Source organism: Onychomys torridus, chromosome 1 (assembly GCF_903995425.1).
Source record: "Onychomys torridus chromosome 1, mOncTor1.1, whole genome shotgun sequence".
Lineage (NCBI taxonomy): Eukaryota > Metazoa > Chordata > Mammalia > Rodentia > Cricetidae > Onychomys > Onychomys torridus.
Window position 1 is genome coordinate 115,244,951 of NC_050443.1, and position 13,862 is coordinate 115,258,812.

At 42.4% G+C, this 13,862-nt stretch overlaps 1 protein-coding gene across 2 annotated transcripts in view; it reads left to right on the top strand.

Moving 5' to 3' along the window:
- The window catches only part of Glrx3 (glutaredoxin 3), a 30,577-nt gene extending 17,653 nt beyond the window's left edge, over window positions 1-12,924 (top strand). For both annotated transcript variants that reach the window (XM_036206499.1, XM_036206491.1), the window contains 7 exons: window positions 3,487-3,659; window positions 3,850-3,911; window positions 5,817-5,874; window positions 7,563-7,615; window positions 8,510-8,549; window positions 8,640-8,732; window positions 12,674-12,924. In XM_036206499.1, the coding sequence (XP_036062392.1) occupies window positions 3,487-3,659; window positions 3,850-3,911; window positions 5,817-5,874; window positions 7,563-7,615; window positions 8,510-8,549; window positions 8,640-8,732; window positions 12,674-12,724 (530 nt within the window). In that variant the 3' untranslated portion in view covers window positions 12,725-12,924. The remainder of the gene's footprint in view (window positions 1-3,486; window positions 3,660-3,849; window positions 3,912-5,816; window positions 5,875-7,562; window positions 7,616-8,509; window positions 8,550-8,639; window positions 8,733-12,673) is intronic.
- Window positions 12,925-13,862: the final 938 nt, after the last annotated feature.

Consider the following 13,862-nt stretch of genomic DNA (forward strand, 5'->3'; position numbering starts at 1 on the left):
TCTTCACAGTGCTCTCTTGTTACTTTATTTTTAATGGAGGTTGCATCTGTTGCCCTCTCTGGTGCTTAATGTAGTCTAGTTAAGGACTTACCTTCATTCTAGTTGGAAGGACAGTAAAAAGGCCTGTAAAATGTGTACACGCCTGTATGGCAGGCTATGCATACAAACCCAGAGTCAATCCAATAAATAACCCTGTTCTTTTGTGAAATCCAACGGTAGCACTCTCTTAATCTGTTCTGGTAACCTAGTGAGATTGGCAGGAGGCAAATTGACTGGGGAAGTGTTGCCAGGCAGCAGAGAAGGGCCTTTGTGTCACTTGCTGTCCTTCAGCCCTGCCCTGAAGTTGGCCCTGATCAAGAACTGGGTAAAAGTCAGGTACTACCTTGGCTTTCAGTGCTCTGCAGGGTGCTGGGGTGGGGTTAGTCTCAGAAGGCCTTTCAGTGCAGCGGCTGTCTAATTTTTCAAATGTATTAGTGGCAAACATAGAAATAGTCATTTTAAAAAATTAACTTTTAGGTTCACATACATTAGACTGTGATATCATCTTTCCCCCTCCCCCACACTATCTCAAGTCCCTTTCGGTTCCAGCTGGTTCTCCTCCTTCCTTTGTTAGTTCCTTGCAGGTTTTCATGTTGCTTGTACTTCATCCTTCTCTTTCCTACCCACTTAGAGTACCTCCTTCCCTCCCCCTCCCTCACAGTACTGACTGTCACACACACACACACACACACACACACACACACACACACACACAGAGAGAGAGAGAGACAGAGAGACAGAGAGACAGACAGACAGGCACTGACTCACAGGTGTGTGTACACATAGACAAATGGACACAACATTTTAAATCTAGTTTCTGCACACAAGGGAAAATGTGTTACTTGTCTTTCTGGATTTGACTTATCTAGAAATAGTTTATTTCACTAAACTGAACTTATGACATATTTCTTGAGTTTTTATGTTGTGACATTTAGTCTACAAATAGAATAAAAAGATTTAAACATTTTAGAGCTATCTGAAACAAGATTTTATAGATATTTAGATAATGAAAGAAAAAAGGTAAAGAGATTGTTAGATGCATAAGGTTTTAAACTGCAGTTTTTTCTGTTTGGATGTGATCTTCGTAACTTTTCTAACAGTTCTAGGAAGTTTCTCTTTCCTGATCTTTTGCTTTCTTGTTATGTGTCTTCTTCTTCCTGTGTGGCTTCACCTCTGGTCTTGCTTTCTGAGCCTGCTTGGTGTAGAACTGTTGGTGCTCCACATGTATAGTCCAGTGAAGAGGGTAGACTAGGCCTTCCTGAAAACATGGTTCGTCTCTGTGAGCTCGGGAGGCTTCCTTCTCTCCTTAGCAGAGTTGCTCTTTAGAGTGCTCTGCCATCAGCACTGCTTTGCTACTGGTCAGCATCTGTAGTGGAGGAGAGCTACACTTGCATTTGAATGGTAGCCCTGACCTTGCTTTGTGTTACCCGGAAAACTTGAATGACATTTACAGTGTATGTCCAGGAGAGAGGGAGAGCCTGTTTGTCCTAGAACTAGTATAGGCCCTGGCTCCACCTTCTGCTGTACTTTTAGGCTCCATCTGTAGAATTTATGGTGATTTAAAAGCCAGGATTGAGAAGGTCTCAGGTCACAGAACTGCATTTCCTCTCTTCTGGTTTCTCATGAGGATAGGAAGAGAGCTTGCTTACCTTTGAGGAGGTTTCCTGAAGCACTGAGGTCCTTCAGTGTGCTAATGAGGTTATTGGGGGACTCTTGTAGCTATTGCAGCTAAAGCTAGTAGGTATTTGGCTATAGGAGCTTCAACAGTGAGAGTCAGATGCAAGGCACAAGTGCAGAAATCCTCTTAAGGGTCTATTTTAGGTAGTTATTAAATGTGGCAGTTAGGCTTATTACTCATGTCATGAGTGGAAATGACTGCAGATAGAAATGGTGATTTTGTGGTAAATGAGTTTTTTTTTTTTTTAACTTTTAAGTGCTTCTATTGCATGCATGCATTTTTTTCTTCAAGAGTGTATAAATATTTTGTTATTAGAATAAAGCCCTATTACTACTTTATCCTTAAGCATAACATTTCCAATCTGCCACTTTAACCCTTAAAAATGAAACCCTACCAATCAATCTTTCTAGTCTGCATGTAATTGCCTAAAGCCAAAATAAAGCCTTTTCTCAGCCAGTTACAGTAGAAACGAGCTAATATATTGGGAGCAGAATAACCATCAGCAGTCAGCCGTTAGCTGTTTACTAATGAACTCCCAGATGAGTGCAAACATTCAGAAACAGTGTTTGACTTCAGGCTGTGCATGAACACCACACTTGAGTTGTAGGAAAAGCAGCTTATGTGCCGCACACTCATCTGGGTGCTCCATCTCAACAAACTGCAGAGCTGGGAAGCAGCTGGGGCTCAGCTCTAGATCTGTGCTTTTAATAGTAAATGCACTTTGGGTGACGTCAGGTAAAACCATTGCAGTTAATATTATGCTGGATTTTATGATTTGATTTTGTTTGAAAATAATGGCTGATGTGAGGAAATCCTAGAGGAATTTTTAGTTGGAAGAATAGGTTGTGTTCCAGTGAATTAAAGAATATGTTTCAGAGAATGGTGAAGTGAGGAAGAAGAAGGTGCTTCAGACCTGGAGATATAATTGATAAGAATTAGCATTTGGGAAGAAAAGTAACCCTTTTTTTTTTTTCAGCTGGACTGATGCTTACAGCCTTTCTTCAGGTTGATAAGAGTCATGCTCACACCCTTCTTCATTGTGAACATCTCACCAAAGACTAGTAAACTCCTGGGACATAAATTTGTCACTATAGTGTAGGAAAAAAAAAATCATACTACACACTGTAGGGAATGTAAATAATCTTAGGAAAGCATCTGTCAGGTTGTAACATAAGCTGAGAAGGAATGGTGTCAGTCTATAGACAGTTCATATGTACCAGCAAAGATGACTTCAACATTTACTGCACTGTGCCCACTTCAGACCCAAAGAGAGCACTTTTGATTCCCATCCATCTTGCTCAGAGGTGAAGATGAGAAGCACCTGCAGAAGTGTGTGGATGGGCTCACTAGAGTGGTAGGAAGGACTACACCTGGCTCTCACTGTGGTTAAAATAGCTGTCCTAGGTATTCTGGTCAGTCCTCTGATGGAGAGGGAGGGAGGTGGCCATGGAGGGCTTTGTCCCATGTCAGGGTGGAGCCTTGCCAGGCTTTCAGGGTTCTGCTCTTCGGCCAGTGCGGTGTCTCCAGTTCAAGAGCAGCTTTGATAAATACACAGCCCACTTTTCACTGCAGTTATGTTAACGTATATGTTAAATTCTCGTTGTGTGAAGCTCTAGGTCGTATGAGGGGTTTTAGCTTTTATTTTCCTCTTATACTATCCAGTTATGCTGATTCAATCACTGTGCAGGCGAGGTGGGCTTTTCTGTCCCCTGGACACCATGTGGTATGTAAGAGATGCTGAATTCTCTTATTTCCTTGTTCTGTTGCAGGTTTCAGCAAGCAGATGGTGGAAATCCTTCACAAACACAATATTCAGTTCAGCAGTTTTGATATCTTCTCAGATGAGGAAGTGCGACAGGGGCTCAAAACATACTCTAATTGGCCCACCTATCCTCAGCTCTATGTTTCTGGAGAGCTCATAGGAGGACTTGACATAATTAAGGTTAGAGTCTTTATAAAGACATTTTGTTTAGAGCACACTTTTCTAAAGTGTTGTAATAAATTGAAAGCATGTTTTCTTATCGCACCTAAGGTTTACTAAGGAGAACACAGTATTTCTGATAGACATTTGTCAGTATTTCACATTGGGGGTGGTCAAGGTGGTATATGTTGTAATAATGTCCTTCTTTCAGGAGCTGGAAGCATCAGAAGAGCTAGATACAATTTGTCCCAAAACTCCCAAGTTAGAGGAGAGGTAAGTACTAGAAAGCTGACAGCAAGCAGTGTGCCCTGAGTGTTTTCACAGCCTACAAATGTTACCACATTGGCCTTTCTGAGTAGACACCAAGCATTTGGTGTTTGCCTGTTGGGGTCATAACTTGGTGGTTGTTCTCAGCATCTAGTCTTGGAAACGTGGATGCTCTCTCTGTTTTGGACTGGAGATGTTTTAGCACAGTTTAGCAACTATGGAGAACATACTTGCTATTATTGCAGAAATGTCACTTTTAGTGGATTCAGGGCCCTGTTTGTTCCTGTTCTTTCATGTGAGCATAGCACCCTGTGTTTTTGTGTGCAGCTGAAGTGCCATGTTCTGTCCTTGAGTGTGGCAAGAGTTGAATGGGAAGGCTTCTCTAAGCAACAGTAACAAAACTCAGGCAGACCATCTTTATGAGGGATCACAGTCTGCTTCAGAGTCTTGTAGAAATGTTGTGTTTTGAGTAGAGAGACCCATGAAGGGAACTCTGTTGTAATAAATGTGAATTTACTAATTCACATTTTTTTATATTAATAATTAATTAAAAGGAATTTCTTGAAATGTGTTAGCCAATCCACTGTTAGTTGGGGCTTGAGTTTGTAATTTTCTTGCTATTTCACATTTTGAAAATGTCAACAAATATTTAATAAAAAAAGCCATCTGTACTTAATTAATTCAGGTACTCCTTAGGAACAGAATTCCATGTGTGGCATGCTGGCCCAGTGCCACTGGTGTGTACCCTTTCCTTGTGATGAGAAGATGGGGGTGTTTTTGGACACTATATGGTCCCCTTTTGTGTCTTTATTGTGGCCCATGTCCTTTCCCCCTGAGGCTGTGCTGCTCCCAGTGTGGCTCTGCATTCCATATCCTTGGATTGGCTGGGCACTGGTCTTTCCTCTGCACTGCCCTTGCTGCTGCTGCCTTGTCTTCCTCAGACCTTCTTTCCTAAAGTGCTGCTTCTAGCTCTCCTGTGCTTTAGGATGCACAGATACTGGCTAGAGCTGTATGGAAAGAAGGCACTGTTTGGTCTATTTGGGGGAGTAATTTAAAGGGCCCCTTCCCACCTAGTGAAATGACATGTATTCTGACAGTAGCCTGACCTGTGGTGCATGAGCCTAGGTGATTAGATCATTTGCTGAGTGTGCTGGGCTAGGTCTCTGTCCTGTTGAGGAGCTTGTAATGTAAGTGTCATGGCCTGTGTGATCTGGTCACTTGACTGACATCAGTTTTATTCTACGAGGAAGTTTGGACCCATGGTACTTCCACAATGTGAAGAGAGTGAAGAGAAAATGATGTGACCTATTGTCCCTACTGATTTTCCCTAAAGATTTACGACTAAACTTTGTTTCAAATTTGGGTGATAAACATTCCTGACAGTGTGCTTTTTGACAGGTGGCATATAAAACAGGAAGTATTAAATTCAAATGAAAACTGTTATTTTCAGCAGTTAGTGATGGTTGGGGGGCTAAGATTGGCCTTCTTACCTTTGCGGCTGGCAGCCCTGCTCTGGGCTGAGGAACATTATGCAGTATCGTGATGGGAAAATGCTCACTGATCCATTTTGGGAACTTCTAGATGGCTCAATATATAGCGTGCCCCCCCCCCCCATCGAATAATTCCTTACTGAATTGGTTATTATTATTTTTTTAGTACTACAAGTTGATGGGCTTAAATTGCAACTTGAAGGAACATTCGTTGCCTTAAAAAAGCCACATTATGTTTTACAGTGGCTCAGGGAGAGGAGGAAATCAAGGAAAGTGTCAGTGTGTTTGCTTGTGGAATACCGCTCAAAGCTGTGAGCTGTCAGCCTGCTCTCCCTCAGATATGCCTGCTACTCAGGAAGCAGAGCAGAAGTGGTGGGTAATAACTGAGCTGAGCCATTTGATATCAATTTTCTCTCTTCAGGCTCAAAGTGCTGACCAATAAAGCTTCTGTGATGCTCTTTATGAAAGGAAACAAACAGGTAAGGAACTCAAAAATGGTTTTATTTGTAATTTCTTTTGATGTTAACATCTGCAGCAAGGGGACAGTTAAGTCTTTTTTTTTCCAGTTTAGCTAATGAAGCTGTAGTGGTATCAGGAAGTTATCCTGGCCTTAATTGGTGCTTATGGAGATCAAACAAAGTAATCTCCATTTCGCTTGACTTTATCATCAGCGTCTCAGCAGGGTGCATTGCTTTCTGCTGCCAACCGTTGTCAGCTGAAGTGGTCAACACTGCACGAGCACTTAGCTGATTCTCTCAATTGCTGTTCCAGTCCCCTGTGTTTGAGAGTGTGGACTGTGGGCACTTGTACATTCCTGGTAGTCCTGAGCTTCTTGGGTGGAGGTCCTTAGGTCCTCAGAGTAGGAAATAAACCCTGACAGTGGCCCTTGTGCTCTGTGGTAGCTGGTTGCTAAGTGAGTGACACTACCACAGTCCTCATTTGTAATACAATGGTTCTTGTGCTTGATGAAAGCACGTACTGACTTTTCATTAGTTTGATTGTTCCCCTTGCACTCATCAGTTGGCAAAAAGCTCACTCTCTTCTGGATTGGGATTAGATTGGTAATTTTGAAAAGTTAGTCCTATCACTTCTCTCGCACTTTAACAGTTTTAACAGTTGAGTTTCAGCTGTTGAGCTTTAGGCAGGCAAAGCTCTGCAGTTTGCTTTCCTCTCGAGATAAGGAGACTGAAGCTCAGAAGGGTGAGGTGGTGGAGTGAGGGTCTGTCCAGGTTCTGGATGAGCCACTCTGGGCAGGTGAGCCACAAGAGGCCCTTGCCTTCCTTTGTCTTTCTGTGAACGGACCTAATGATGCCATAGGACTGTTTTAACGTCAGGTTGCTGTAAGGGTTGCTGTGGTCCCAACACAGTGAAGCCCGTTAGTTAAAACAGCTGACTAGTTAATGTAACTAGTGTGATGGAAGTAATAATACGACAATGCAGTTTTAGCATGTTGGTAGCACTGTGTTAGGACATAAACTTGGTGACTGGGAGACTGCACTTATTAAAGTAAACGTGGTGTTAATAACGTACAGTAGTGGTGAAGCGGCACTCTTTTGCTCCATTGTTTTGAAAGCTGATTTTGGTTCTCCACATTTCTGGTGGCTGTCCAGGAAGAATTTGCATTTCTTGGAAATGGTGTCCTGGGAGCCTTTAAGATGTTCTGTATTGTCAGGCTTCTTTCCCAAGATAGCTGGGGCTTGGGGAATCTGTGGCCTGAAATAAAGCATAAGATTTCAATCACTTCAAATGAGCTGATGCCACAGTGCAAAGAGAAGTATGAAGGTATGACTAACAGTCCATGGGATATGAAAACAATTAGTTTAGTTCTTGCCACTGGCTTGACTAGGTCCTGTCACCTTGCATAACGCAAGGAAAGTCAGGTGAGTCTGTGTAGATGATCTGGGTTTGACTGAGGGGAACTTCTGACCTCAAGGATTTTCAGCTGCTATATGTCCCTCATCTTACAAGGTTAAAGCCAGAGTCAGTCTGTAGGTTGTTTGGGATGATGTCAGCCTGGGCCAATACTTCAGAGGGATGAAAGAAGTATGGGAGCTGGGTAAACAAAAGTGGCTGGGGTGCCGACTTGAGCATTTGCTGCAGCCACACTTACTGAGTCTGTGAAAAAAAATGTACAATATACTTTTTTTTTTATATATATATAATTTAGGAAGCAAAATGTGGATTCAGCAAACAAATTCTGGAAATACTGAATAGTACTGGGTATGTAAATCTTGTTTTCAAATAGTATACTTAAAAAAAAAATCCAGCTTTTCAGTTCTGCCACTGATACATTAGAGTTTTAATGTCAAATCTATTTGCATGGTATTTATTTATTGACATATATTGTCTATTTTTAATAGTGGCTTTTGTTATTGTTGTTGTTTTAAAATGCTTTAACTTAGACCAAATTGGAATTTTCTGGCCTTTGTTCTCACTATGCATAAAGACATACAGGGAGATGTTCATATATTCTAAATGTTATTTAGAAGCCAGTGTTTTCAGGGCTGGAGAGATGGCTTAGTGATTGTGTGTGTACTACTATGCAGAAGGTGAGAGTTGGGTTCCAGCATCTATTCTAGGCATCTCACAGCTGCCTATAACTCAGGTCCTGGGGATGTGAGGCATCTGGCCTCATTTGCCTGGAGTAGGGTGAGCTGTTAAGTCTTTGTTCATGTGGTGGAGCTGCTGGGATGGCTGCCAGCTGGGGATTCGCCAACTGATTTTTGTGGTTAAAACCAACCCATTTATGTGGAGATGTTCCCCAAGACTGATGACCTAAACTTGATCCCTGGGACCCAAATAGTAGAGAGAGAGAACCGACTCCTACAGATTGTCCTCTGACCTTCACACAAATGCCTTGGCCTTCCACTATCCCCATAAATACGTAAGAGAATTTTGGCAGCTCCTGCTGTAGCTAGTTTTGTCCATCAGAGACTGGTATTTTTGTCTTAGGATGACAAGTCCGATGATAAAGTCATTCCCCTTGCTTTATAGTAGGCTTTCTGTAGTAAGTTTTGTTAGCAGGGAATGCTTTCCTTTACCTAAAAACATTAGGTAGGTGTTTATGTTTTTTGTTTAAAGTGAGCACCTTTTAAAAGCTTTCTCCCTTTTCAGGGTTGATTATGAAACTTTCGATATACTGGAGGATGAAGAAGTAAGTTCTGGGTTTTCTGTTTCATCCCATGTTTTAGCTTCAGTCACAGGGTCTGGTTGAATGACTTCAGGATTCCTGTCGTTTCTTTAGGTGCGGCAGGGATTAAAAACATTCTCCAACTGGCCAACCTACCCTCAGCTGTATGTGAGAGGGGAGCTTGTTGGAGGATTGGATATTGTTAAGGTAAGTGCTTTTCATTTCAAGAACTGAAAATTTGAGTTGTTAAGCATCCAACTTTAGTGTTGTCTGGCTCACCTTTTCTGCATCCTCACATTCAGCATCCTCTGTGTGTGTGTCTTAGTGTCTCATGCTTACTCCTGCTCTGACCTGTCTTCAAGTCCTTTGAATGCTGCCAGCTGCCAGGGAGAGCTGAAGGTCCAGATGAACTCAGGACCCTGTGGTACTAACTGCAGCACAGCCGCCTTCCCTATTTTCTTGTTTATTAGCCATCTTTACTCGGTTCCCCCAACTTAAGATTTCCTTGTATCATCCATAATTAAATATTTTTTTCTCCATCCTTCAGAGTCCAACTTCCTTGTAAATTTGTACACTTTTCCTGCCAGAAACATATCTGTCCCAAAATTCTTAAGCCCCTTCATTTTTTAGATTTATTTGTTTATTTATTATGTATACAGTGTTCTGTCTACATGTATGCCTGCAGGCCAGAAGAGGGCACCAGATCTCATTACAGATGGTTGTGAGCCACCATGTGGTTGCTGGGAATTGAACTCAGGACCTCTGGAAGAACAGCCAGTGTTCTTAACCTCTGAGCCATCTCTCCAGCCCTGCTCCTTCACTTTTTGTTATTGTAATTGTTTCTCTGGGCCATTTTTCCTTTTCCCTATCCTACCTCAGGTACAGGAGTGAGGATGAGGAGTAGGAGACTGAGGCAAGAGTCTTTCGGCTCCTATGCCATATGGCTGCGGGTCACCTCTGCCAGGTGACAGGACTGTTAGGTGGTAGAGTGTAATTCTGTTTAAAGCAGGTACTGTTTGTTACACACTTCTTATTTTTTTGTTGAGACAAGATCTCATTCTGCAGTCCAGGCTGTCTTTGAGCTCCTTCTGTAGACCAGGCTGGCCTTGTAGCAGTCTTTCTTTCTGTCTTTGTCTTCCTAGTGCTGAAGTTACAGGTGTGAGTTGAGAGCTGGCCTTAAATTCCTTTGAATCCTTCCTGATGCTCTTGTTTATTTTAGGCACTTGGTAAATGGCTGTTAGGCAGTTAAAAAACTTGTTTTTCTTGTCATTTAAATGGAGCTACCTTTTTTTTTTTTTTTTGTGCTAGAAGGTGACCTCATCTACGAGTAACTATTTATTAGCTGTGTTGGTTAATGTAAACGTATAAAGGAAAGCTGCAGCTTTGGTAGACATATCTCATCCCGCTGCCTTGGGTAGTGTGTTAAAGAGGGGACATGTGTGACTCAGATGACAGTGGGGGCAGCTTCTCCTCAAGGGCTAGAGACTGCCCTCAGGCCTGATTGTTTGGGGGAAAGTTTCTCTGAGTTTCAAGTAGAAAACAATTTTTTAAAATTGTTAAACATTATAAAATAAAAGCTTTAAAAACAGGTTTTTGCTGGGCATTGTTGGCGCATGCCTTTAATCCCAGCACTTAGGAGGCAGAGGCAGGCCTTATCTACAGAGCTAGTTCCAGGACAGCCAGAGCTACAGAGAAACCCTGTCTTGAAAAACTAAAACCAAAAAAACAGAAAAACAGGCTTTTACAATGTGAAGAAACTCAGTATCTGGACTAGCTAACATGTCTGTGGAATCAGGGCCCGAGGCAGCTGCAGGGCTGTTCTGTCTTGCTGGTTCAGGGCGGCTTTGTTTGCTGCCCAGGGTAGAGTTTGATGGCCCTTTGAAAATAAGGTAGGGGAAAAAAGAACTGTAGCTTTGAGTACCCTGGAAGCAACAAGGTAAGTGTGCATTTGTTACTTTAATATCTAGGTGCCTACACATCAAATGTAGGTAGGCATCTTAGTAAGATACAAACTGTCTTTCGAGATGCTTTTGAGCCTGTTTGAATGTCTCACAGCCCGTTCCTTAGCCTTGAGATCTTGGGAGACTAGGAACTAGCTTTAAACTTTTGGGGTACTTTATGATCTTTGCTCAGAACATATGCATTTGCAAGTTAATACTACTTCTCCCATTTTGTCTTGAAGGTTTTTGGAGCTGTCACTTTGTGTTTCCTAGAGTGCAGTTTTTCATCTGTTCATTAGTGTACATTCCATATGTTAATTCTGATTAGCCTCTGTTGTAGCTTTGGTACTTTTTGTTGATGGGTCAGTAACTCTGACTTGTTCAGTCTGGTGTCCTGGAAAAGGCCACTATTGACAGACACTAGATGAAGTGAGGAGTGCTTGGACTTGGAGCCTTTGAGTGATTTAAAATGCCTATCGAAGAGGAAAGAGAGGTTCTTCATTGTATCAGAATCAGAGGGAAAGACTCTTATTACTATGTGGAATTCATCCGCTTCTCACCATAGCTTAGTTATAAACTTGGAGATTAGAACAATAGACTGTGGTGCAGCAGACTGTTAGCTTGCACAAGGAAGAGAGACTCAGGAGACTGGATGCTGCTGAAGGCTACCCGATTTGTTGTGTGTCTGGCTATGGCTGCCTGGGCTCAGTGGTTAACTTCGTAAACTGAGGTTTGGCTTGCCAACCCTCCTATCTGTGGGTTCTAGATGTTCAGATTCAACCACTGAAGATCAACCTCCCTCCCCCCCCCCCCCCCCACCCCCCCTCTCTGTAGAAGCTGGACTTGGTGGTATGTGCATGCTTTTAGTCCTAGCACTTGACAGGCAGAGACAGGCAAATCTCTTTGAGTTCAAGGTCAGCCTGGTCTACGTAGTGAGTTCTAGGATAGCCAGAGCTACATAATGAGACACTGTCTCAACACATTTTAGTCTCTTGTGAACATGTACTGAGGGAGTTCTTGCAGGTGTCATGTCAGGCAGGGAAGCAAACCAAGAAGAGGGAGAATGAAAACTCAGTTCAAATTGACTTGTCAACCTGGATCAAACTTCAGGGAGTCTGATGCTGGGCGGTTTATTGCCAACATATTTAAACCCAGTATAATTTAGAAAAAAGTTCCTGGTGTAATACAATCCCTGGTACACAAGGAAGATAATTGCATTGAAACTCAAGTACATGTCATTTCTTCTAAGAAGATGGGTTCTAGAGATAGGCTGCCTGTGCTAGCTTAAGGGCCTAAGGAAGGATCTAGCCTGGTTTTAGTCATATAGATAGCGAAGAGGTTATTTGGGCTATTAGCCACCTCTGGTCTTGGTTATGGGAGCTTGGGGGAGCCCCTGGCTATACGGATAATGTAAGGGTCCATTTAGATTATTAGGTATCTCAGGTTCTGGTTGTGGGAGCTTGGGGAGCCTATGGCTATATAGGTAATATAATGGTCATTTAGATTACTAGCCACCTCTGGACCTGGTTGTAAAAGATTGATATGGCCTGGCACAACAGATAACGCTGATCACCAGGCTGTTAATTACCTCCACTTCCCAGCTTTCTGGATAGAAGAACAGGTTTCCATCTTTTACATTGGAAAAAAAAAAATCCTGCATCCTTAACATTCCTAGTTTCCGTGGAGATCTGTGGGTACACAGACCTTCATGCTCCCAACAATGTACCAGTGTTTTCCTTGTCATTATTTCCCCAGCAACACAACATTCACATTATAACTTGGAGACCAAGTTCAGCATTCGAGTGGTGTGGACTGTATCTTCTATATACCATCTTCTGTAAAGACTGTTCTTGGTCTGTAATGAATCCACAGTCAGTCTCCATGAATACAAAGGTGGCTGTATTTGCTTTAAAATAAATTCTAACGTATAGTTTATGTTCATTTTTACTTGTGCAGAGAAAGAGGAGAGGAGAGAGAAGAGGGAGACTTGGACCCAGGGCCTTGGCATGTTAGGCCAATGCTCTACTGCTGTGCCTTGTACTTTGTTTTATGGTGTAAGAATGTTGACATGTTGAAAACTTGCAAGTTTAGCTCAGTATATATCCTTTTGGTGTCAAAATTGGGTAAAAGCTTATTGCTTAGATACATTTGTTTTTTTGCATGACTGTATACTCATGAATACCTGCTTTTTTTTTTTTTAATTTTTAGGAACTGAAAGACAACGGTGAATTGCTGCCTATATTGAAAGGAGAAAATTAATAAATGTTAAGCATGGTGTCCAAGGACTGCAAGAAATATTTAATTACAGTGGAACAGTTGATGGTTTGGTCCTGAGAAGTGGACGAGGAGTAGAATTCGTCTCACCCAGCTATGCTCTGCGTTTCAGAGCTGTGCTGAAGAAACATGCTACATTTTCCATGAAACATAGAAGGCAATAAACTCTTCAGATTCAGCTAAAAGTGATTATGTGTAGAATTTGTGTAGAATGTCTTTGTAACGTACAGTCACTGTCACTAATTCCTTTAAAGCTCTCTCAACACATGGGCCTCTTGTAGCAATTAGGAAAGACTGTCAGGAAATAAAGGCCTCTCACAAAGAAAGCAGTGTGCAATAGAGCTTAGCAAACTCCTGTGCCAGTCCAATGGCTCCCCTCACTGGCCAGAGAGCTCTTCACAGCCTTGGAAAATGCAACCAAAAGGCTTATTCTGCTGACAGTGAAGATGTTTATCCAGACCACCTTCAGAAAGCCAGAACACTTTTGTCCCAACATCCATTACAGGGAGCAGTAGTGACCAAGAGTAAGGAAGCACCCTTCAGTCTTAAAGGACTACAAATTACTTTGATCATTGCAATGAATATACTAATTATGCCTTCCAATAAGCAGAGAATATTCCAAGAGCCATGAATTTTTTCCTTTTTTTTAATTAAGGTTTTCATTTATTTTACATATCAACCATAGATTCCCCCGTTCTCCCTCCTCCCACCTCCAGCCTTTCTCCCCAACCCACCCCCCACTTCCACTCCCTCCAAGGCAAGGTCTCCCATGTGGAGTCAGCAGAGCCCGGTATATTCAGTTGAGGCAGGTCCAAGCCTCTCCTCCCTGCACCAAGGCTATGCAAAGTGTTCCACCATAGGCACTAGGCTCCAAAAGGCTGGCTCATGCACTATGGACAGGTCCCCTGTCCCACTGTCTGGGGGTCCTCTAAACAGTTTAAGCCAAACAACTGTAACTGTCTCGTTTATCCAGAGGGCCTAGTCCAGTACCATGGGGGCTCCTTAGCTATTGGTTCACAGTTCGTGTGTTTCCACTAGTTTAGCTAGTTGTCTCTGCACTCCTTCCAGTCATGGTCTTGATATCTCTTGCTCATAGAATCCCTACTCTCTCATTGACTGGACC